At 52.6% G+C, this 25,294-nt stretch overlaps 1 protein-coding gene across 5 annotated transcripts; it reads right to left on the minus strand.

Annotated features, from left to right (window-relative positions):
* Window positions 1–80: 80 nt before the first annotated feature.
* Window positions 81–25,155, minus strand: TMEM43 (transmembrane protein 43). 5 transcript variants are annotated; one of them, XR_009520936.1, is made up of 13 exons: window positions 24,967–25,154; window positions 12,958–13,107; window positions 12,054–12,188; window positions 11,376–11,470; window positions 10,566–10,615; window positions 10,242–10,311; window positions 9,428–9,498; window positions 8,299–8,420; window positions 7,961–8,035; window positions 7,365–7,466; window positions 5,886–6,003; window positions 866–3,299; window positions 81–177 (listed from the first exon to the last, which is right to left on the minus strand). XR_009520936.1 is itself a non-coding variant. In XM_060023119.1 (12 exons), exons 1-12 carry the CDS (start codon window positions 24,976–24,978, stop codon window positions 855–857), a joined length of 1,023 nt encoding a protein of 340 aa, XP_059879102.1. In that variant the 5' UTR covers window positions 24,979–25,155; the 3' UTR covers window positions 238–854. The 5 variants fall into 5 exon arrangements, 2 of the variants coding, with proteins under 2 accessions (XP_059879102.1, XP_059879100.1); XR_009520938.1 differs by lacking the exon at window positions 81–177 and having other exon boundaries at window positions 238–877; window positions 2,672–3,299; XR_009520937.1 differs by lacking the exon at window positions 81–177 and having other exon boundaries at window positions 238–1,112; window positions 2,672–3,299.
* Window positions 25,156–25,294: the final 139 nt, after the last annotated feature.

Consider the following 25,294-nt stretch of genomic DNA (forward strand, 5'->3'; position numbering starts at 1 on the left):
GTGCTGTTGCAGACTCGGGCCCCTTCTCTGCAGGCCCCTCGTTGCCCTCAGTCAGGTCCCTGAAGCCGCCTGACGCTGTGGGGGGAGAGCAGGTCAGCGCAGGCCGTCTCAGGGTGACATGGCTGGACCTACATTCCCAGGTAACACTTCGTGGTGGCAGAAGACTAGAACAAAGAGCTAAAGTCAGGAAAGGAAAGGACAAACGATGAGAATTAGAGAAATGTCAGGAAGAGTGGATCAGTGTTAAACGAGATTTTATTCATTACTGGATACATTTATAAAGCCTTATGCACTGTAGATATTTAGGAGAAATAACTTTTATAACATTTTGAGGAAAAAAATAAAGCATTTCTCTAGAAAGACGTGACTACGTTTTCTTTCAGATTTTACATCAGATAAGAACACTTGGATGACAGTGACTGTATACAGGTCGCGACTACATTAAAGATCAGATCTTGTTTTCCCACAGGCTGGGAACTTACCATTACACACATGGAATTTTTTTATTTCTATGTTTAATCCAGGAGATATGATTTAATCTTTGACAGGAGCCATTAAAATTTTGAGTCAGTTTTATCCAAGGGAAACAAGCAAAATACTTGGGGTGTGACTCATGCAGCAAGAACTGGCAGGCAGGCTCCTGTTGTGAAACACATGGGGGTTGCCATGGAAACCGCCTGGTCTGGCACTGTGCACCAGAGCTGGCTCTCACCCTCCTGGAAGTCAGCACCGTGTTTTCTGGGAGTTGAGTCAAGAGCACTGCCCTGTCTCTGCAGGAATAACTAGTTCTTCAGGCAGATGGCAGCTCCTAGGATGCATCTTGGAAATGGAGTGAAACCTCAGGTTTTGGAAAGTTACCACTCACCTGCTTCAAATCCTGTAACAAGGGGAAAGAAGTTCAAATTGCAGGGCGGACACTTCGCGGCCGCCCACTTCTTCAGGCGCTCGTGGGCTTTATCTCACTCCGTAGAGAGGCACTGTCCCCGTGTCACAGATGAGGAAGCTGAGGCTCAGGTCACTGCCATGCCTAGCGTCACACAGCTCGTCAGCGGCAGATGCGGGATGCCTTTTGTGCCGGGTCCCGCCGGCTCCCTCCCACCTCTGAGAACAATCTGAAGACCGGCAAAGGTGGGAGCCGCTAAGTCCACACAAACCAGAGCAGGTTTCTAAGTGCTAGCGATACTGAGGTGCCTTCTCAAAAACTGAAACCAATTTTAACCACTGAAAGCAATTTAGAACCTAAGTTCCAAAAATTCATAGGGTTCTTAATAAATTCTATGGCTGAATTCTTTCAGACAGAAATTTCAGACAGAAAGCAAAAAAAAAAGGGATAATGGCGAGTTCCTGTATCAAAAGATATTTTGAAATTTATTTTGAACTTTTATCAAAAATACAAAGATAATACAAGTTTCGTCATGATTTCCCAAAGGCCTGATATATTTCTTAACATGATTTTGGTCTTTAAGAACACTTGAAATTGGCAGTAATTTAAAATCTGTGCCAGAAAAATATTACACAAACCAAATATCAAGGATTTTGTATTTAGCCATCATCTCGTCACTGTGCTTTCCAAAAGCATCTTTAAGAGTTGAGAGATCGAAGAAACTGTTCATTTAACAAGCAACAGTGAACAACACTATTTCAGTCCTTAAACCCAGATAACTCATCGCTGGGGCTGGTGTTTTGAACATGAAAAATCTCAGTTTATACCACAAATGCCCCAGGACAACGAGAGAGGTTATTAGCTCTTGAGTTTCCGAAGTTCTAAGCCCTATTCAGCTGCCAAATACTTACTCCACTAAAGCAGCCACTCCCAGCAAAACACAACAGTTTCCAAATAGTTAAAAGATAAAGGACACACAAGTCTTTTAAGACATCAGTGTTACAACATACTTGATCTTTCAAAGGGTGTTGAGAGTAGTTGGGAAACTTAAACTCTGTGAATTAAATAAGCATGGGTAGATATGATTTAGGAATAAAGCTGTGGATACTGAACACATAAATCACCCAGAAGCAGCCACTTGAGACCCAGATGCTAATGTCAAAAGCACACCTGTGATGAACAGAGCCAGGCCAGAGAGCTTTCCAATCTGCAGCCTCTGACGCCTGATTTTGGTTGGTGGGTGGGGCGTCACCACGAAGAAGCCCACTTAGGATAACTGACTAAAAACTCAAAATCATCTTCAAGAAAATCTGGGTTTTGATGCCAGAGGATGGAAGGAAATGCCTTTCTCTCCCGGATAGAGACGCCCATCTCCTCCCAGAGGAAAAACGAGCCTTTTGCTAACACTGGTTTCAAAGCACCTGAAGCTTTGAAAAGCTGCTCAGGGACCCAGAACACCGACAGGTAACTTTCTCAACCAGGTAAGTAACAGCCCCACTGAACTTTCTGTGCTCTGAACTACCTTCAACTGACAGATGAAAGGGTTTTTTTCTGTAACAGTCTGAGACGTAAATCATTCCAGAGGTGTTTGTTTTCTAGATCTGACTTGAAACTGCCCCCTCTTAGGGCAGGTCGGGGAGCTATGTGCAGAAAAATGAAGTGGCAAGAAACAACCAGGCCTGTGGGGGTCCTACACGCCACAAAGATTCTGCCAAATGGTAATGTGCGTGCAAAGCCCAACAAACGTCCACCTTCCTCATCACCACACCCCCCGGTTCTCTTAAGTACCGAATCAAGCTCCATGCGCAGAGTGGGTTTGTGGCGCCCCTGCTGCCTTGTCCTGGGAGGCGGGCACGGCGGTGGCTGTGGTGGAGCCTGACACCGTCCCCAGGTCTGAGTGTCACCACCGCGGCAGACATCAGCTAAGTGAAACACGCAAGTGGCCGCACGGCCCCAAGAGAAGGAAAGGAAACAAGCAGGAGGGCGCGTGTCACGCTGCCAGACAGGAGCCGCCTCCTGCCACCAAAGCTGCCCGCTGGCAAGAAGGGGTGCGAAGTGCTAAGTGATGGACGCCAACCCGACACCCATGCACACTGCCAAGGCTGCCACCTGAGTGGGGTGCGTGCGGAATCCAAGACCGACGTGGGTTTGGGGGAGGGGATGACCTGGGTCCCGAGGCACAGGCAGTGTCCAGTGGGTGCCGGAGCCCCGGCTCACTCCAGCTTTTTGGCCGGTACCCGTGTCCGAGCAATGATGATGGGCACCAGGGCCAGGCAGCTGATGACAAGCGCCCACAGGGGCCGGTGGAAAAGCCAGCCAGCGGCCACGGTCAGCAAGGTCAGCGAGGTGGCCACGCATAAGGCAAAGGCCTTCAGGCCAATGTTGACCAGGTCTCGGAAGATGGGGAACCAGTCCACTGTGGGGAAGAGAGAGGTAGTGAGGCTTCCCAGGCCCCCGTGCTCTGCTGTTCTCCCCGCCCCGCCAGCCACTGTCTCTGGACCAGGTGGGGAGGAAGAGGAAGTGGTGGCGGGGCATGTGGCCTGAGGGAGCTGGGAGGTCACACGAGGAGGAGCCCTGCTCCTGACTGCAGCCCGTCCCAGCCCCAGGGAGGGCGCGTGGTCGTGCTCTGAGACCTTGTGCGCTGAGGGCAGAACGGAGACTCTCCGGGGATGGTGGCAAGCACCTGGCTGCTGCCCCTCACAAAGCAGGCTGGGCCAAACCCCCTGGGGGGCTTATTTGGGCCCCTCAGCCCTTCCTGGAGGGACCTATTCGGTCACCCAAGCCGTTACCAGTTACCTGTGCACCCAGCTCCATGGAGGGGCTGAGGGGACTCAACAGGCCCCAGCCGCCCACCTCGAGGACCCTGCAGTCTACCGCCCAACGTGATACAGTCTCGGATCCGTCACCCCTTGTGGAATTAGCCGTCCTTGGCCTCCTGGCCTCTGCAGGCAGGCGTTCCATAGCCATCATCCACTGGGGGGACCTGCACTCAGTTCCCATGGGCCAGGGGCCCGGTGCCGCTGGGTCTGCACGGCCGGCCTGGGTGTCTGCCACGACAGCAGGGCCCCCACAAGCACACGTCACATTTGAGCACTGACCATGGGACCATGTGTTGCACCACACCATGCCCACCCTGTAAGGCCGGTACTGATCTTTTTTTTTTTTATTATTAATTTTTAGCTGCGTTGGGCCTTCGTTGCTGCGCACAGGCTTTCTCTAGTTGCGGCAAGCGGGGGCTACTCTTCGTTGCAGTGCGCGGGCTTCTCACTGTGGTGGCTGCTCTTGTTGCGGATCATGGGCTCTAGAGCGCAGGCTCAGCAGCTGTGGCGCACGGGCTTAGTTGCTCCGCAGCATAGGCCGGTACTGCTCTCAACCTCAGTTCACCCACAAGATCACTGAGGCCTGGGAGTTAAACTTACAGCTAGAAGGTGGCATAACCAGGATTTAAACTTAAGACTGTCTGAGTGGGACTTCCCTGGTGGCGCAGCAGTTAAGAATCCGCCTGCCAATGCAGGGGACAAGGGTTCGAGCCCTGGTCCGGGAAGATCCCACATGCTGTGGAGCAACTAAGCCCATGCGCCACAACTACTGAGCCTGCGCTCTAGAGTCCGTGAGCCACAACTACTGAGCTCGCGTGCCACAACTACTGAAGCCTGTGCACCTAGAGCCTGTGCTCTGCAACAAGAGAAAACACCGCAATGAGAAGCCCATGCATTGCACTGAAGAGTAGCCCCCGCTTGCAGCAACTAGAGAAAGCCTGTGCACAGCAACGAAGACCCAATGCAGCCAAAAATAAATTAAAAAAAAAAGACTGTCTGAGTGCAGAGCCTCAGGTCTTAGTCTCTGTGCTAAGCCCAGAGAGGACAGCGAGTCCGTACTGTTGGCTGCGTGGCCTCCGGGGCCCGGAGCAGCGTCCTCCGCACAGCAGGCACTCGGAAAGTGCTCATCACAGGAGTGGAGGTGTGAACGGGCGCCCTGCGCTGCAGATTCCTGAGTCCCTCCCCTGCACTGTCCCTCTGTGCTCTCATGTCTGTTCTGACTCTGGAAGATCAGCCTTCCAGTGTGGAGAGAACCAGTCGGAGAGTCAAAGGAGGGCCCTATGAGACAAACTTGATGGTGGAACTGGGCTCTGACAGGAAAACAGCCTGTCCAAGGTCACAGCCACGATGGACTTAGTGATTGTGCCCAAGACGCGGTTGCCTTTCTGAGTACAGTTCAGCTGTCCAAGGGAAGCAGCCTTCCTTTCCCTTCACCTCAGTTTTCCCAGCTATAAAATGATCTGACAGTCTGCGTGTACTGCAGCCAGACTCTCCCCAGCTGGAGAGGGTAAGCGGGGGACGGGTTTCCGGGCCCAGAGACGGTGGACAGAACCATCTCACTGGACAGGGCGTCCCCCGAGAAGCCCCATCCTCCCGGAGAGCGGCCAAGGCCCAGCACTCAGTCACCCCAGGCACTTGGTCCTCCTGAGCCAGGCTGGGCTGCTTGGGCAGCTCTGGGGCTCAAGCGGGCCAACCCCGGGCCCTGGGCAGCCCGGCACGCTCTCCCTTGCGCTCCAGACTTGCCAGCGGCCGTGCCAAGTCTAGCCCAGGATTTGGGGTCGGGGTGAAGCATAACAGTTCCCGAGTGTTTCCTATTTGCCAAACATTTCACAGAACTCTGCAAATTAGGTGTGAGGAAACCGAAGCCAGGCCAGGAAAGGAATCCAGAGCTCTGTTCAGGCCTGGCACGGGCCGGCCAGCCTCCTCACCACGGCTATTTGGTTGTGCGATGAAGGGGTGAAGGGCTGAGGGGATGGGCGGGTGGACGGAGCGGGGAAACCCACAGCCTCGGGGGTCAGCATCCGCCCGGTCTTACGCTGGAAGCATCCTGACCCACATCCTGCTTCCCTTGCTCTCTCGTCCCAAAGCCTTGGGGGCACAGGATGGGCTGAGTGCCCCCCACCAGGCTGGAAGGGAGAGCGGCGGCGGGAGAAGCCAAGGAGGCCCCGTCTCTCCCCACCTACCCAGAGTGTAGAGGATCCGCGTCATGAGGTTGAGGCCCACAAACATGGCTACCCAGCCGGCCGCCCGCAGGCCCCACGTCTTCATGGAGTTGCTCTTCTGTTCCCGACGAAACACCTCCTGGAGGACAAGCGGGGAGGGGCCGTCACGTCTCAGCTCCGGGGGTCACCAGCCTACCCAGTCGGCAGGGCCAGAGCCGAGGGGCCCGGGCTGACCCAGGAGCCACTGCGTTTCTGGACAGACCAGAGGGAGGAAAGGGCACTACCCAGGCCTACGTGCCTCACCCACCTGGCAGCACAGAGCAGGCAGGCTTGGGCCCTCAGATCACAGCCCGCCTCCTCCAAGAGCCACCAGCCCACCGTCTCACCGAATAAACCTGACCCTCCTGCCGCAGCAGCACCTTCCAGGGGTCATCTGTCCTCATGCGGCATCAAGCCACGAGCCCCAGCACTCCTCTCTGGGGGGCAGCTCTGAGACTGGGGCCCCACCTGCGGGAGGCTGGAGCCCCAGGACAGAGGTCTGGGCTGGGCCTCCTAATTCTAGAAACTCCCTGGGGCCCTGAAAGCTGCCTGAGAAAGGGTGACTCACAGTCACCAGGCTGGGAGGGGCCAGCCCTGCCTTGAGGTTGGTAACTGGCTACTGGGCCGCAGCCTGACCACACCCTCGTCCCAAGCTCAAGAAGAAGGCACAGCCCAGCGCCTCCTGGACTGGGGGCCGAAGGGAGGGGACGACAGCTGAAGGCCCAATAAGCGGGTCAAAAGGTCACAGCTAAGCCCTGCCGCCTGCCCACTACCTTAACCTTCCAAACCCTTATGGGTTGAGAGGGCAGGTTTAGGACAGCTCTCCACGGACACGCTGTGCTCATCAACAACATACAAGCGCATTTTCTGCTACAGAGAAGGATCTCCTGCCTGGACAGGAGAAGCTAACTTCTAAGGCAGGCACTGAACTAATGGCACGTCTTTGCACCCCTTCTCCTCGGGGCTTGGGTGAGGCGTGACCCCGTTTTACGGATGGGGTGGGTGCCCTGGTCTCTCTGGAGGCACCCGCCCTCACTCGCCTGGTCCTGGGGCCACGTAGCTCAACCCCTTCACCCCAGCTCACACAGCCTTCACGGGCCTCTGCCCGCCCCTCCCTGGGTAGGGCCACCCGGTGTCCTGGCCCCGACAAGGAGGGCCCTGGCCTGCTAGCGCGACTGGCTGGCCCCTTCTCTTCACTTGGGACTCAGCAAAAACATCCCCTGCTGCCCACTGCCATAGGAGGTTGCTGTCTCCATGTCTGTGAGCTCAGCGTCTGCCCCTCACACCAGGCTGCAGGGGCCCTGCCCACTGCTCCCCACTTTGGGGACGTGGGCTGCACACACAGGGAGACCTAACCCCTTCTACAGCTTTCTCTGGCTTCGGGGCCTGGGTCTGCCTCCGTGGTGGCAGTCTGTGACATGCCACTGGAGGGCAGAGCACAGGTGCACAGTGGCCACTCACCTCTGCTGAGATGTCCCCGTGGTGCAGAAGCAGCAAGGTGTCCCCGGACTTGGTGGAGTACGGGACCAGCTGGTCACCCCGCTGCCGGGCAATCACGGTGACCTGGTCAGGGAATTCAGGCTTAGAGCTGCGGGGCAACCACCCGCGGGCCCAGCTCCCCTCCTCACCATGTGCCAATGAGGCAGCGAGCGGGAACACCCACGCCACCCCGAGCCTCCGCCTCCACGTCGGCCCAGGGGACGGTGGCTCCCGTTTTGCTGCTCCGTCCGAAGCTCCAGGGAGGACCCCGGGCAGAAGCGCGTTTCAGGGCTGAGCAGGGGCTGGGGCCGGGGTGACAGGGTCAGGAACGTGGGACCGAGTCTCTACAGAGCAGAAGCCGGGGTTGGGGGCAGAGGGACTGCACGTGATTGAAAGAACCTCATCGGGCCCAGCTGCGAGACCCCCAGCACCGCGCCCTCAGCCTGGGGCCCATGGACGTGCACAGGGCACGTGTGCACACGGTGCGGGGGTGGGGGGGTGGCGCCCATAGCCTTTGCTTGGGCCCCAGCATCTGCGCCCAGGAAGGCCCCCCTGAGTCGGCCCGGGGAGCTGATTACCACGTGAGCTGGGCCCAGGTTGGGGTCATCGCCGCTCAGCCCTGCGTAGGAAAATGAGACGCGCAGGTCTCCGACCTGGGGTGGAAGAGAAGCAAGTGAGGGAGGTGGGAGCTGTCAGCTGGGCCCACGGCGTGCCCCACTCCCATGACCTCTGCCCTTTCCCAGGTGGCCCCATCACCCGGAAAGTCTCTCCCCTCCAATTTCCCTGGCCGAGTGTAGCTGTGATTCACCGGAACCGGACCAGAGTCTGAAGTTGCGCTCTGAGTCCCACGCGCTGTCGAGGGTGGGACTCTGGGGCCCTGACCTCTGCCATCTGAGCGCCCAAGCCCGCTGGGTACCTCGGGGTACTTGGGGTTTTCACTGTGGTAGAAATAGTCCCCCCGGCGAATGATGTCCACGTGTGGGTCCTCCAGCTTGGACAGACTCAGTGGCTTAAAGTTGTCCACTTTGTCGATGAGGCCTGAGAGAGGCGGGCAGTTAGAAACAGTGCTGAGTCCACTGCAGCTCCTGGCTGCAGACCCTCAGCCTGACGGCCTTTCCAAACACCCTCACAAGCCCAGCCGTGCAGCCACCTCCTGGCTCGCCCCCTGGGGACCCCACACACCCGGGGCGTCCACACACGCCGTCTCCCACCCGGAGTCCCCCTCCGACTCCGTTCTTCCGCAGTGCCAGCCCCCTTCAGTCTTCAGCTCCTCCAGGAAGCCTTCCCTGTCCCCTCTTCCCCATCAGCTCCGCAAGGGCCTTAGCCTGGCAGCCACTCCACCTTGGGTCTGGTCATCTGTGTCCAGGCCTGGCTTCCCTGCTGCAGCAACAGCACGAGGCTGGGGCTGGCTGGCATGGCTGGCACCAGCTGAGCGCCAGAGCAGACAGCAGACAAGCCAGGCCCCGGCTCACACAGTCTCTCCCCCGTCCCCCTGGCTATCTGCCACCTAAGTGTCTTCTCTCCCTGCTTCCTGGGTCAGGCCCAGGGACTGAGACCCAGGGACAGAGCCCCAGGAGTTTCTGCGGCCAGTGGTGCCACCCTGTCCCTTGCAAGCCTCTCTTTAGAGTCCCTTCGGGGCCTGTGATGAACCGGACGACCCCGGGCACAGGGCTGGGTGCCAGTGGGGCTCAGAAGTGGAGTCCTGGGGCCTTCTCTGCGCTGCCGGCTCCAGGGCTGCCAAGCAAGGGCTCTCAGCTCTGCCTCGTCAGCCCGATAAGGACGCAGCACCTAGCAGCTGCTCCCTGGTATGGGTTTCAGGAGGGCTTCTACATGGTTCCCCACCTCCTGGGGACACACCTGCCCTCTGGCCTCGGCCCAGAGTACGATGCTGGAAAAGCTCCGGCTGACCCCATGCCCAGGACAGCAGGGGACCCCTTTAAGCATCTGAGGGCTGAGTGCTAGGGCCCCGGCTCCTGGGAGGCGGCCAGGTGAAAGTGCAGGGCCCCGGGTCGATGCTGGCTCACCTAAAGGGGCCTGAGACTCACCCGCCGAGAGGAAAAACCTGCCGATTTGGACGAAGGGGGCTGTTGCGGTGAATGACTCCACGGCCATCGCACTGTGGGAGAGGGGGAGCTTCTGGTGAAGGAGGGCGCTGGGCAGGCGCTGCTTGGGTCCCTGTGAGTTGTGCTGGGCAGGGTCCCAACCCAGAGGGCTCCTGCACGTCCAGCCCAGCCCCACAGTCTGGTCTTTCCCCCCCTGCCTCAGCCTCTGCCCGGGAGGAGCAGGCTCCTCCGGCCTCCTGTCCCCCAGAGCTTCCTACCCTCTTGCCTGGACCCCTACCAGCATGTCCCACCCTGTCCCCCAGCCTTCAGACGGCCCTTCCACGGACTTCACACCCTCCTGACCCTTCCCAGCCGGGTTAACACCCAAACCCTACTGTGCACATTCAAGGCCCTCCCTGGCCCAGCCCAGTGTCATGCCTGTCTCGCCACCCCCATCCTGCCCCTGAGCTAACCTTCCTCTGCCGGAACCCCCGCAGGGCCGGGTCAAACGCTGCTGCCTCCTGAAAGCCCCTGCTGACTGTCCTCCCACCCACGCCAACCGCTGGTGACCCCTCCAGGCACTCAGTCCAGCCTTACACCCGTGACCTGTTTGAGGGGAGGTCGCCTGGGGCCAGGTGTGTCAGGTCTCACCTCTGTTCCTGGTGCCCAGCACAGGACCTGGCCTCGGAAACCTGTCCCACATTTTCATCAGCTCACGAGACAGAAGCAACTCAATTCCATTACTCAGATGAGGAGGCTGAGGCTGGGCACCTGCTAGTGGCTGACAAGGCTACGCTCAGGCCTGGGGACCTCTCACCTGGGGTTTTTGTGGCCAATCTCTCGGTCAAAGTTTCTGCTGTTGACGATTTCCGATCTCCATTCAGTGTCTGTTTCAGGCAGAGGGAAAAATGCAGAAACCACGGTAAACCTCAGGTTTGAGGCCCACTGGCTGCACGTCCTCTTATCCAAGCCTGCGACCACTCGGGAGCCAAAGGGGCGGCTACTGGAGCCTCGCTGGATGGATGGGAGAGCAGGGCTCTGAGGACCAGCACCCAAGGAGCCTGATGCTTGGTGAGGACAGAGCCCACAGGTGTGCAGGGAGGTGCTCTGTCCGCCCGCAGCCCCGGGGCCCGGTACTCACTGTAGGAGTACCTCCTCTCTGTCTTCACCTGCCCGTCCTCGGTGTATTCCCTGCAGGGAAAGCACAGGCAGCACCACAGTCAGCCCATCACTCCCGAGGCATCCCCATCTCTAAGCATCTCCGGCTGGAAGCAACCTCGGGGCTCCCAGGTCAGACTCCCCAGATGGAGCAGGCTTGGTCCACACCAGCCCAGAAACAGGGTGCTCCCTGGCAAACAGGCAGCTCCAGGCCTCAAAGGCGCTCACTAGAGAAAAGAGCTTTCTCATCCTGAGCTGAAACCGGCCTCCCCTAGCTTGTGTCCCAGCCCTGCCCTGTGGGCTCAGCGATCTGCCTGTACCCTCTGCTCTGCGACAGCCCTGTGGAGGCCCCTGAGGCTGCCCTGCCCCAAACTGAGCCACCTGGGCTCCCCGAGTCCCCTCTCCACCCTCACTCTTAGTATGTGTGGTCGATGAGAGCCTGCCTGGGGCTCCTGTTAGATCCGATAGCACATGACCCAGGACACCCCCGCCCCCCATGGAAGAGAAGATGGGACACAACTTGGCACAGGTCCGTCTGAGCCTAAGCTGGGGCAGCCCTAGACAACTTCCCCGGAAGGGAGCTAACCAAGCCCGCTTTCTCCTCCTAGCCCCTCTGCAGGAGATTCCTGCCCCCTCCAAACAAGACCATCAGCCAGTAATTGGGGGATAACTCGACATTTCTCTGATGGGAAGATTTTATATTTTAAATTTCCGAAGTGTCAAAGTGAGCGCCACCTGCACGTCACCCTAATCCCCACGCCTCCTTCAGCCCCAGCCAACTCTTCACCCTCACCTGGACTCCTCGGTTTCCACCCATTGGTACATCTCCACGTGCCGCCGCAGCTTCACAGCCGGGAGGTAGACCCCGTAGTTTGGATCAGACAAGAGCTTCAGATAGAATCAAACAAGAAAAATAAAGGACAAGAATGCCCAGCTCGGGGGAAGCCGGGCTGGAAGAGGAACAGGTCCAGAGGGCAGAACAGCACAGAGAACTCCGCGGCTGCTCGCATGGGGAGACGAGGGAAGCTGCCCGTCCCGAGTGCTGAACCTGCAAGACTGTGACACGAGCCGCGTGCACAGCTCAGGCTGCTCGGCCCAAGTGCGCGGTACCCACGCAGCGTGTCGGGTGTTCAGACAGAAGACCTGGCACCAGACACGCAAATCCATCATCACTGTTAAAGCGCCTCTTTGTGAGGCTCTTGCTTCGGGCAAGAGACTGTGCCGGGAGGGTAGCTACTGAATCCCACCCAATCTTCAGAACCGGGCCCTGGTCTGTTACAATTATTCTCCCCATTTGACAGAGGAAGACACTGAGACTCAGGAAAGATGGGTCCACATGGCTGCTGAGAGATACAGCGGGAGTCACACCAAGTGTCCCCGTCTCCAAGGCCCACGCTTTCAAATCCTCCATCAGACAATATCCTGCGATGTGTCCCGGCCTCCGCGGGTCAGCAACCACCGCCAAGCCTACCTTAGACGTCCGCAGGGCCCCAGGGATGTGCACCAGCCTCCCCTCATTCTCTGGAGCCACACTGTGGATGCTGTCGGGGGTCACCACCAGCGAGAGTCCCTCAGCCAGCAAGGTCGCCGTCTTCACTGTGCGGCCCTGTGCACAGCGGGGAGTGAGGATTTCAACCACTGGACACAGCTGTGCCCTCTGCCTTGGGCAAGAGGAACCCAGGACGTGTGCTCTCCCAGGAAGGCCACCCGGCACCCATCTCAGCACCGCCCGTGCCAGGAAGAGCTGCTGCTGCTTCTGCCCTGCACCCCTCCCCCATTTTCCTCTGCCTTCTCCGCCCCTTCCCTCCTGCTTCACTTGGGGCGATCGCACACCTGTTCAAATCATGTGACCCAGGCCTCGGCAATCACATCCTGTGTCCACTGGCCACAGGCAGCGGTTCAGAGAGAGGACTGAGGCCACTGAGGGATCTCCCTGCGACTTTTGCTAAACTGATTTAGAAAGAGATGGTTCCTCTTTTCCCGGGGGTTGCTAAGCTGCTTGGATGTGACCCTGGAGTTACGGGGCCACCTTTGCCACCACAAAGGAAGAGCCTGCCAAAGAAACATCCACAACAGAGAAAAATGGGCAAGAGATGGAGAAATGGAGATTCCTAGTGACCCAGCATGAACGCCTGGATGCAACCGTGCCTGAAACTGATGCTACCCAGGATTGCAGGTGTGCGAACAGATCCATTCCCCCTCCTGCTTACATCAGCCGTGAGGTGGGTCACAAAAGAAAGAACTCTGATTAATTCAGCTCCTGCCCCCATAAAATCTAGATCCTTATTACCATATCCAGCCTCCAAATTCACAGCCTTTGCTCCCTGATACTGCAGGGACCCTCAATCTGCACAGAGGGACTCCGAACATCATACCTCATTGGTAAAAATTAAGTAGAAGGAGAGCAGGAAGGTCATGAGCCCCACAAACATTCCACCCGAGGTCTCACTCAGCCGCTCCAGGAAGCCTGGCTGGGACTTGGTTGTAATTCTGACATGTTCTTTCCTGTTACTCGTACTGGAATACTGAAAAAAGACATAAAAAAAAAAAAAGAAAGAAAATTGGTTTCCAAAAAATAAATTGAATTTTGCTATTTATTTATACTTTTTTTTTTTTTGGCTGCGTTGGGTCTTCGTTACTGTGTGCGGGCTTTCTCTAGTTGTGGCAAGTGGGGGCTACTCTTTGTTGTGGTGCGCAGGCTTCTCATTGCAGTGGCTTCTCGTGTTGCGGAGCATGGGCTCTAGGCGCGCGGGCTTCAGCAGTTGTGGCTCGTGGTCTCAGTAGTTGTGGCTTGCGGGCTGTAGAGCACAGGCTCACTAGTTGTGGCGCACCGGCTTAGTTGCTCCACGGCATGTGGGATCTTCCTGGACCAGGGCTCGAACCCGTGTCCCCTACATTGGCAGCTAGATTCTTAACCACTGGGCCACCAGGAAGTCCTATTTATACTGTTTTTATTGAGTTTTAATTCTGTATGTTAAAAATGCACAGACCAGGCTTCCCTGGTGGCACAGAGGTTGAGAGTCCGCCTGCCGATGCAGGGGACACGGGTTCGTGCCCCAGTCCGGGAAGATCCCACATGCCGCGGAGCAGCTGGGCCCTTGAGCCATGGCAGCGGAGCCTGTGCGTCCGGAGCCTGCGCTCCGCAACGGGAGAGGCCACGGCAGTGAGAGGCCCGCGTACCGCAAAAAAAAAAAAAAAAAAAAAAAAAGCACATTCCAAGTGTTTGGTTTTGACAAGTGCATACCCCATGTGTCAAGACACAGAACATGTCTATCACCCAGAAGGCTCCTTGTGCCCCTTTCCTGACACTACTCCCTCTCCCCACCGCCCAGAGGTAACAACGATTTGAATCCATATCACTACGGATTAGTTTTGCATCTTCTAGAACCTGGTATGAATGGAATCACCACACAGCATCAACTCCTTCTGTCCAGATTCTTTAACTCAGCGTAACGCTTTTGAGGGTCATCTATGTCACAGTATCAGTAATTTGTTTCTTTTTATGGCCAAGTAGAATTCTACCCACGAGCATATCACTTCTGTTGATTCACTCACCAGTAGATGGATACCCTGGTTGTTTCCAGTTCCTAGCTATTATGAACAATGCTTCTGTGAACACTCATGTACAAGTTGGTGAAATAACATTTATATTTTAAGGCAGGACACGAAAATTTAAACATAAAATTCTGTGTCCACTTGGGCCTCTTCTCTCCCTCCCTAACATGCAGTCTGCATCTGCATTACACTCACCAGACTTCTCAAAGACAGGAGCGCCTGCTCGACCATAAAGCCCATTTTTTTTCCCTTTCTTCTGATGCTAGCAATGTAACTTCTTAAAACAACAGCGTTCTTTCCCAGCCCTGCAGGGGGTCATGATGACTTGCTGCTCGCTTTGTACACGTACCACTTGGACAATGTATCCTTGGTGAACTTTATGTAGATCAGTATGTCATTTTCATTTATGATCCTTTGTCCCAAAAATGTACATGACTATGCCTTCGACCTCTAGCAGGCGAAACAGTTCTCAGAGCTTCTGAGAGTCTGGGTCTCAGAACTCCTGGGGCATAATCCTGTTTGGCTCAAATAAAATGCCCTTTTTTCTTTGTCACTTGATTGTTAGTTGAATTTTCGTGGACATTTGCTTGGCGTAGGTGGCGGGATATCAGAGACAGACAGCAGAGGACACCTGGAGTCCACCCCAAACGGGTGCTTGGTACCAGCATAGGCCCTTGGAGCCCCACTCCTCCGTATTCCTCAGGCACTTTGGTGGGTTCTCCTGGTACCTGGACAGCACTGCTTTAAATGACATCCTGAGTTTTACTTGAGCTGTTTTTCTTGGGACTTGGAGTCCTAAGGGGGTACTGGAACATATCCTAGGCAGGGACCTCGGAGGAGCTTTGGAGTGAACGGGGTTCACTGGTCTCTTTTAAAAACTGACTTAAATTGGAAAGATTATGTATATACGGTCTGAACAAACTGCTAGTGAAATGAGAGACTGAGCATGTTCAGCTCCGAAGTAAAGGGACACTTGCTCCTTCCAGCCACCAGCCGTTCTCAGGCGACTGAGAACCTGGGGGAAGTGTCTGAGGATCAAGTCTCTTAACACGCATCGGTCGCCCAGGGAGTCCCACCACAACCACTGAGTTAAGTTCTGCTCGCCAGGTTCGCATCATAAAGGCTGATCACCCTGCGCTCTGAGCATCCATGGTGGTTTCAGACTGTCGGAGGGAGAAGCCAAGACGCGTGAGAGTCAAGCTGACCCAAGGGGAAGCCCTTAGGGAGACAGACACACATTCGATCCATCACACCGCCCTCAGAAAGTTGTTCGGATCCTATCTGAATTGGGCTGCCAAATTAATAATGGGAAACCATGCTCAAAGGCCAAACAGCCCCCTGATGGGCAGCCACTCTGGCTGGCTTCATGAAGAAACCGATGCTTTTGCAAACACTTATCTTAACTCTTAAATGGCCAGGATGGAGCTCTTCTAACATTCCAACACTGTAGAGAAAGCTGGCTTGATAAAACATCTTTTCAAAACTCTGACCCTGAGAGAACAAAAGTATTCCTAGGAGAAAGCCTGAAGTTACAACTCTTCTCATGTCCCTGAAATGTAAACACAGCCCACATCGCCTGAGTCTACAACCTTGGCTTAATAGACTCTAAAACTGGGGAAAAAAACGGGGGGCGCGGGGGTGGGGGGCGCACAGTGTGTGCAAAGAGGAGGCCGTTGTGAAACTCAAGCAGGAAAACCAGGAGACTTCTGTCCGTGTCTGGCTGGATATGTGCATGTCTGCATGTATGTACGATCCGTCTCTAACTCCAAATGGTATTATCAACATTAATTGGTAAAAGAGGTTTACTTAATTGACTTAAAAGTAAATGCATACAAATCAAATATTTCTAAATGTAATTACACTAGCCCGAATTTTTAAAGGATCACATAATCTAGGCTTAATCTTTAATGAATGAAAATGAGTCAGAATTGATGGTTTAATTAATAGACATGTCTTTAGAGTCAAACGTTAAGTGTAATACTTTAACTGTACCTAGGTTTACTGAAAGTTAATAAGCTCATGTTATCTCTGTTATAAAATTTGTCAACAAGAAAATTAACTTGGTATGATAATATTTTCATAAGTAATAAATAAGTTTTCGGATGAACTCCTTAAGAATAATTTTGTTTTATGGTATGTCTGCCTAAAAACAGTTTCTCCAGATTTTTGGTGACTTGAGACTTCAGCGTTCTGCTAAATTAAGTCAAATGATGGAATTCACTGAATGTCTAGATCATTTTCTTAATAAGAAATACTGAAACATTAATTGCTAAAGAAGTCTATGTTTACCTACTTTGATCTCTTATTACAGAGAGATTAAACATGTTTGAGACTATTAGTAAATATATTCTGTGCTTTGTTGGAAGACAACTATAAAGTGGCATACATTTCTAAAAACTAATTTTAAAAAGGGAACCCTGAGAAAAGAGTTTTATGCATGGCCAGGACTTACTAAGATCAGACTGAATTTAATTAAACGAATGAAATTTAATATTAAAGGTGAAATGGTGAAAACTAGAGTTTGTTTTTTTCTGTTAAGAAGACAAAGTTCTCTTGAAATATTGATCTGCTTTTGATAACAGACTGTAAAGTTTCTTTAACTCTTAAGTAATCTTCTGTAACTTTCTGTATTTGCTTTCGAAATCTTTTACTAGCACTTTGGTTAAGTGAATAAATATTGTTTCACAGTGACTTATGATTCTACTTAGCCAAACATTTAAAACCTCTTGATATCGTTCACAAACTTCCTCAAATCAAATTCTAAATGTTCTTTTGGCCTCCAGCTACCTTTGGGAAGTTTCAGAAGGCCCCTAAACAGCTCAAAGAGAAATATTTAAACTAATTAGGCTCATTTGGTATGTTAAATTACATGGGAAACATTGTCAAATGAGTAATGATAAATCTTGTTAGGTTATATTATATGGCTAAATATATTACTATAAACATTCTAGAAATTATATGAAGTTCCTAAAATTTGAAATGTCCTGGTATGTTGTCAGTCATGATTTACAGTATCTTAAAATGTTGTATGCCACAGAAATAGCCAAATTTCCTTGATAACTACACTGTAATCAGGTCTTTAACCATGCTTTTAAGTCTTTTGTCATTTATACACAGTTATGCCTATACAATAACTGATGCTTTTACAAAAATGTTTGTAGATGACTTGCTGTTATGCTCCCAAATTAAATTAGACTCGGTAGCAAAAGGACCTCCTCCTTGTACGAGGGCTGTTTCAGCCACGGCTCTCACATAAAGCCACTGAAGAAATAGTAATGGGGTCTCCTTTAACTATTTATGTCCCACACTCGGGTGAGTTTCTTCTAAACTCTCACCACGCTCAGCACTATTCTATAAGCCAGCTAGCTTCCTATGAAGTATCGTTGCTTTATGCTACCTTGGTTCCATGTAATAACCTTAACCCTGCAACTCTGCTTCCAGCACCACAGGAAGAAAACCACCATGACTGCGTTTTGTTAACCAATTATCTTCTTGCTTCCAGGAAGCCCATATCGGTAATGCTGATCTAGTTTAATTTACAGATGGTCCTACTTAAGGGATGAGCACGGCATTAGGACATTACCGAGCTGGGTATGCAGTAACGCCCACAGTAGACATAATGAAAACTTTTACTCACCAGGAACAAAGTCAGCACAAGCTGAATTAACTGCCTTAACTCTAGCTAAAGACCAGTTAATACATATTTATACTGACAGTCACCATGCCTCTGGAGTGACACATGACTTTGGAATGTTATGGAAACAATGAGGTTTTTAAGCTCTTCAGGACAACCTAATAAAGAAATGGAAAACAGGTTGCAGAGTTGTTGTTATACGACTGCCAATACGGTTAGCAATTATTGAAACCGGAATTTTCAATAATTTTCAGTTTTCACCTACGCCAGGCATTCCAAATCTGACAGTATGTAAACTAGAGGAAATCAGCTCGGTGACGCTCCCGCCCATGAGGCAGCTTTAAACACTCATCCTATCCAGCCTCCAGAACGGCCACTGCTCTCAGTTAACCCTGCTAACCCAGTAAAAGATTTCCTTCTACAGGCTCAAGAAATTGCCACTAAAGAAGAGAAACAAATATGGCCACAAAAAAGGGAATTCTGATCCCACCACAGATATATGGTTTAGACCTGATTGAAAAAAAACCACCTAGTGTCTGGAGCACAACTGCCATCACTCCAGCACGCACCCTCTTTAACTCACTGTGCGCCTGAGAAAACGGTTTCTGGGGAAAACAGTATTCTTGGAAACTTGCCTCCACGGTGGTTCGAGGGAAACATTACATTATTGTCAGGGTCTCACTGAGGCACTTAGAAAACAATCAGTAACTAACTCTTTTTACAGCGAGCTCCCAGAAAACCCTACAGATCATGGATTATAACCTAGTGATTTTGTTTATTGGAAAGGACATCAAATAAATGATTCTTTGCAGCCACAAGGGTAAGAACCTTATCTGTTATTGTTAACTAATCCATGCTCAGCCAAACCGAAAGACATTAATTCATGGATTCACGTCTCTCATTTTAAAAAGGCCCCTCCACCTAAATGGACTTCGACCCGTTTCTAACACCCTGTTTCAACTAAGACAAGTACCACCAAGCTAGGATGAGGGGACAACAGCAGCAGACAACTGCCCCAAGAGTCCAGACCAGGCCTGCAAGACCCATCCTACCCGTTCAATTGTACTATTTACCAAATGTCTGTCAAAACTGACAGCTACTGTTTTACTTCTAGCTATGCTTTTGCCCCAGGGTTTAAGATGGAAGGAAAATTCCTTAGTACAGCTGTTGCAAAGTATAGCTACCGGAGGCAAATTTAACCGATCGCTGGATCTGTCATCCAACTCTTCAGACAATACAAGGCCGACACAGGCCCTCATAACTCCTGTCATTGACTTTTCAGATGTTCCCAATGTTACCACTTACTTAGATCAACCTCCCTCTGGCCTAACCTTTCAGGTTCAAATTTTCTAAAGTGCTAATGTGTCCATGCCTTGTCTGACACTACACTACCCTCAGTCCTTAGGGACCAGACACAACTTACGCTAGTACCCACACCCCAGCCCCGCCCCGCCCCGAGCTCCATCTCTTACTTAACTTACAAATGTCTTGAAGAGAAAAACACAAGGAACTTGTGCCCACAACTCCCCCATGTCAAATACCATACAGACAGCTTTTGGAAAGCCTGCAAGAACGACCATGGTTTAATACCGTGTTAGCAAAACTTCCAATCGATGCGGCTATCCATGAGAGCTCTCTGGGAGGGAACACTTGCATCCCTAGGTTTTATCTTCTTATATGGTATTGGAACTGACACACCTACCCAAGGATGGGCACATAAATGTCTTAACAGCTGGCAGGTAAAAGGCTTTTTGTTTGTTGGGCATTATGTTACCCCACTGTCTATACAATGAGGCAGATGAACCTCCTTTCTCTCTCCATGACAGTCAAGAGATCCATGTTAGCAGGATATCAAGATATCTGGTGGCAAAGTCTTTTGGGAATCTTGAGTCCTAGGGCAGGAATATTTGTAAACAGAGATATGCTCAGAAATCTATCAGGCACCATTGGTCAAACAGCCAAAGAGACTGCAAGCAGCACTGCAGCCCAACAGACATCCCTAAGTTCCTTAGCTCATGTAGTATTAGCTAACAGTGCTGCCTTAGAAAACGTATAATCTATAAACTGTTTCCCCATCAGCATACACCTCTATGTTTGTTTACTCTATAGGATTAATTTACTCAATTCTGAAGTTTCTACGATGGGAAAGTGATGTTGCAAAATCGAATAGCTCTTGATTTTTAACACCACCTTGCAAGGAGAAGCTTGTGCTATAACCCAGACTAAATGCTGCGTTTCCATATAGGATGAGTCCTCTAATACAACTCATTTAACAGCTCACATACCAAGTACAATTTCCGTACTGAAGGATCCCCTTCCTAGTCCAGGTGAAATCTCAGGGAAATGGCTCAACTCTGTGGATTCATGGCTTAAAGCTCTGCTTGTGACTTTGTTATTGTCGTTGGCTTTATTGATTTCATTTACAGAGTAATAATCTCTTGTGCCTCTTGTATATTCAAAACTCCAGGGACTTCCCTGGTGGCGCAGTGGTTGAGAATCCGCCTGCCAATGCAGGGGACACAGGTTCAATCCCTGGTCTGGGAAGATCCCACATGCCAAGGAGCAACTAAGCCCATGTGCCACAACTGCTGAGCCTGCGTGCTGCAACTACTGAAGCCCGTATGCCTAGAGCCCGTGCTCCCCAATGAGAAGCCACCACAATGTGAAGCCCACCCACCGCAACCAAGAGGAGCCCCCACTCGCCGCAACTAGAGAAAGCCCGCGCGCAGCAACGAAGACCCAACACAGCCAAAAAAAAAAAAAAACTCCAACTAAAATAACGATGTCTAACGATTTGACACTATTGATCATACCTGTAGTTCTATATAAGATAATAGGTATGCACAACGCATATGCAGGGTAAAACTGGCATAAGTTCTATTGGACAATTGACCATCAGTCCTTGCCAAGCAGTTTACTAGCCTAACCCCCTAAAAGGAAAGAAAGAACCAGGCTATTAAGATCTGTCATCAAGGGAGAGGATGCAGGGCAGGTAAGCAACCACCAACCCCATCGAGGGATCAAATATTTGATCACCTAATGTATTCTACCAAAAGAGGGAAAAAGATGAAATGAAATTTATATTTTAAGGCAGGACATGAAAATTTAAGCCTAAAATTCTCTCTGTGTGCATTTGGGCCTCTTCTCTCCCTCCCTAACGTGCAGTCTGCATCTGCATTACACTGACCAGACCTTCTCAAAGACAGAAGCACCTGCTCGACAGTAAAGATTATTTTTTTCCCTTTCTTCTGATGCAAGCAATGCAACTTCTCAAAAGAATAGCGTTCTTTCCCAGCTCTGCAGGCAGTCATGGTGATTTACTGCTCCTTTGTACGTGCCTACTGGACAATGTGTCTTTGATGAACTTCATAGAAAATATCAGTATGTCATTTTGATGTTTGATCCTTTGATTTGAAAATGTACACGACTGTGCCTTTGACTTCTTTTTTTTTTAAATATGTAAGATACATTTATATAATGATAAGTGCAACGAAGAACATACTACAGGATAATGGGATAAAATGGCGGGGGTGGAAAGTGGAGTGGACTGGGGATGGCTCTTGAGACTTCAGTCAGTATACACAGCCTTGGGAGGAGGTTGACTTTTTTTTTTTTTTTTTTTTGGCTGCGATGGGTCTTCATTGCGACGTGCGGGCTTTCTCTAGTTGCGGCGAGCGGGGGCTACTCTTCGTTGCAGTGCATGGGCTTCTCATTGCGGTGTGTGCCTTTGACTTCTAACATGTGGAACAGTTCTCAAGAGCTTCTGAGAGTCTATCTCCCGGGTTATAATCCTGTTTGGCTCCAACAGAATTAACTTTTTTTCCTCTTAACTTGACTGTTAATTGAATTTTTGTCAGAGTCTTCAGGAAAACATGTGTTTTCATTTCCCCTGGGCATTAGGTACATACCTAGGAGTGGAACTGATGGATCATAGGGAAGATGCATGTTTTTTAAGAAATTAGCAAATTGTTTCACAAACAGGTTATTAGAGATATATTTCTAATTCAGTTCAACGAATAGTGGCTGAGTTTCCTTAGGGCAGTGCCAGGCCTCACAGGGGTAAGAATGTAGGGGTGAGAGGCTTTAGGGCCATTGAGTCAGGGTGACAAACAGTGCCAGGCCTTGCTGAGTGCCTGGTGAGAGGCACAGAGCCAGTGTTAAAGGAGTGGCCCCTTCCAGCTGGGAGGGTCAACGCAGGCCCCCTGAAGGAGGGGGCATTTTGAGTGGGCTCTCAGAAGCGGACCCTGGGGTGAGGGCATCCCTAGCAGGGGGAACAGCGGCCTCTCTGCTCTGGCTGGGTTGTGGAGGGCATGGGGAGGAGAGGAGGGCAGCTAGGCGGCTCTAGGTGGGTCATGGTAGGCTGCAAACTCCAGAGTCAGTGGGTCAGGATTGTCCAGCCAGTAACAAAGCACAGTTCAGCGTGTCCGCTGCTGACCCAGAGCGTCATCATCCGAAGCAGGACTCTGGAGCCAGAAGGCTGGGTTTGAATGCAGGCTCTGCTACACAGCAGCTATGAGACCTTGGGCAAGCGATTGAACCCCGCTGTGCCCGGCACTTCCTCATGGGTAAAATGGGGCTAATAATCCAGTACATAGGGTTGTGGTAAGAACCAGAGGACATAATTATTGGATGCTCAGTGCCCAGGGCACAGGGAGCCCCATGCCGGTGCTGGCTGGTGGGAATGCAGTCAGCTTTCTCTATCACTGATACCAAGGCTGGGCCGGGCTGAGCTGACAAAAGCCACAAAGATGTAAGCGGTTCCCGGATGAGCATGCAGGGTAAGCTAGCCCATCCTGGCACTGGGGAGTCAGAGGAGAATCAAGGCAGTCTCTGCTTAAACGAAGCTGGTGCCATGTTCTCTGACTGTCGCTGAATGCCACCAGCCCAGGCCTGCCAGGGCCCAGATGTCCATTGCGTTCAGAAATGGTCTTGACTTTCCAGGCCATTTGGAAACATTAGTGGAGCAATTTGCTGCAGGCAGGTAGGTGACCATCAACCATCATCATGATGACAATGGCAAACACTCCAGTCTATCACAGGCCAGACACGGACAAGCCCAAGGAAGGGGGTGCTATCACGACCCCATTTCGCAGGCAGGAACACAGAGGCTCAGCACTTATACCACCAGTCCAGATCACACAGCCTCTAAGAGATGAACTTAGCATTCAAATATGGGCAGACTGGAGGCCACTCTCCTACCACTCTGCTCTGGACTGCGTTCCTCACTCCTTGGGAGCTCGCTGCAGGCAGGCAGGCAAGACAGGAAAAGAAGCCAGTCCCGCTACAGCCAGTGCAGTCCCCAAGTCGATGGCTGGAAGGCCTGGCTTCCTCCTGGGCCTCCCCTCAGCACACAGCTAGGAGCCAACATCAACATAAGGGGCTCAAAGATGGCCTTAGGAGAAGAAGGTGCCCCTCAGGCTGGCGAGCGTGCAGAGTGGCTTGACACACCCAGCCCACATTCTGGACCAAATGCCCAGTAAACATGGATGTTCGTGGAGATTTCCTCCCTGCCCACTCCCCTACTCCAAGCTTCGAATCAATGAGCAGTGAGTGGTAGGAACAAGGATCGACATACAGGCCCTGAAAATCACTTGCTGTGTAACACTGAGTAAGCTGCTCTACCTCTCTGATCCTGTTTACTCATTTATAAAGTGGAGATGGTAACAGTAACTCCATCACTGGACAGATTTTACAGTGATTAATAATCCTGTGGCCTCCTTGCTCCGCCCCATCATCTTCAGATCTTTCTTCCTCACGGGGCCTCGTGGCCCCTGTAAATGTGCACCCCACTGCTGGGTGAATCAACAAAGGTTTGGCAGCAGAGGGAACCCTAATTCATCTACATTCTTTGGCAAAGGTCAGGACCCAATGTATCCAAGGTCTCTGCCCACCAAAACTGAAGACAAACCGTTTTCTTTTTTACGTATTAAGTACCTACTATGCCCCAGACACTATGCTAAACACAGTCTCCCTTAAACTTCACAGTAACTGCTCCCATGAGGAAACAAAAGTCCCAAGAGATTAAGGCCACACAGCTACTGAGGAAAAATCTGCATTTTCCCCCAGGTCAGCCTGACTCCAAAACCTGCCCCACACCTTCCCACGACCTGCCAAACTGGCTGTGAGACCCTGGGCAAGTGCCTTCCCCTGCCGGGGAAGTTCCTCATCTGTAAGATATGGTGGTGGCGGTATGGGGGCAGGCCCGTGTCCTGCCAGCTTGGGTCTCTCCCGGCAGCGGACCCTGCGTCTCACGGACCACCTCTAGGTGCGCCATTTAAGGTTTCTCGGACTCCCAGACAACTCTAATCCAGGCTGTGGGAGACACAGCCCTGGCTTCTCAGGGGGTGTGGGAGGCAGAGAGGGCGCTTGGGGACAGAGGAGGGGCCTGAAAAGAGCAGGTAACAGACCAGGGGAGAGTGGCTGGACACTCCACCACAGCAGGAGGGAGGGAGTGCCTGGGCTGGCAGGGCTGTGAGCTGGCTCCACACACACTTTCAGAGAGAAGGCGAGTGTGAATCACCAGCTCCTCCCATGCCCTGCACCCTGGCGGGAGGTGCCCCTCTGTTTGTTGAATGAATGTTGGGCTTAAATAGAAAGATTCCTGAAATACGGCTGGCTGCAGGAAAAAGCAGCCAGCAGCCGTTCCAGGGGCACCACCTTCGGCCAGGGCGTCTGCAACCAAATCCATGCTAGGAGGCAGACGGCCCGGCCGTAGGGAAATGCCCCCTTCTCCCCGTCGTCCTAACTCCTCCGCTCCCAAACCAGCCCACGCCCCTTTGCAGCAGCATCAGCCGGGGTTTACATACCCCCCTGGGGCGGGGAGCTCACCGCCCGCCCGGACAGTGCGTCGCGGATTGGCTTCGCCACCGCCCCAGTGGACTGGCCTTCTCTGCGGCCCAGTCCAGCCCTCAAGGTCCTTACATGGGAGAAATCCGAGAACCCAAGCGAGAACTGGGAACGAAAGGAGAAGCTGCGGGGAGCCGAAGCCACACGTCCCGAGGCCCGGTCCTCGCCACCGCGCGCCCCAAGGAGTCCGGCCGAGCTAGGAGAAACGGACAGACGGCTCGGCTGCCAGAAGGCCCGGATACGGGAGAGGAAGGGGTTCACCGGGCAGGGGGCCGCGGCCCGCCCGCGGGGAGAGGGGACCGGGACACGGGGAGGCCTGGGTGTGGCCGGCGAACCAGAAGACACTCACGTTCGCGGCCATGCCGCGGCTGGGTCGCCGCCCGCCTCGCTCGGCTCAGCTCCGAGAGGTGCTTACGGCCGCAGCGCGGAGTCCCGCGGCTTCTCGCCTACCGGAGAGCGGCAACCAACCAACCGAATCCCAGAGCCCGGGACGCGCCACAGTTACCGCCCCGCGGGCACGAGCTTTTCGGCTCTCGCTCGCCGCGCCGCGCCGCCTCCTGGGAAATGTAGTCCAGGGTCGGGTGCACGCTCCAAAAGTTGCAACCTACCGGTACCTCACTGATGCGCCTGCGCACTGCAAGCAATTCTGGGAGATGTAGTTCCTATTGCCTGGAGGA

The sequence above is a fragment of the Delphinus delphis genome, chromosome 10 (assembly GCF_949987515.2).
Source record: "Delphinus delphis chromosome 10, mDelDel1.2, whole genome shotgun sequence".
In the NCBI taxonomy this organism is placed as follows: domain Eukaryota; kingdom Metazoa; phylum Chordata; class Mammalia; order Artiodactyla; family Delphinidae; genus Delphinus; species Delphinus delphis.

What these genes read in the sequence shown, in the direction of transcription:
- TMEM43 (XM_060023117.1), bottom strand. An exon ending in ACCTGGGCCCAGCTCACGTG is followed by an intron (nt 7,467 to 7,960) that starts GTAATCAGCTCC and finishes TTCCCTGACCAG; the next exon opens with GTCACCGTGATTGCCCGGCA. An exon ending in ACGGGGACATCTCAGCAGAG is followed by an intron (nt 6,004 to 7,364) that starts GTGAGTGGCCAC and finishes CTTGTCCTCCAG; the next exon opens with GAGGTGTTTCGTCGGGAACA.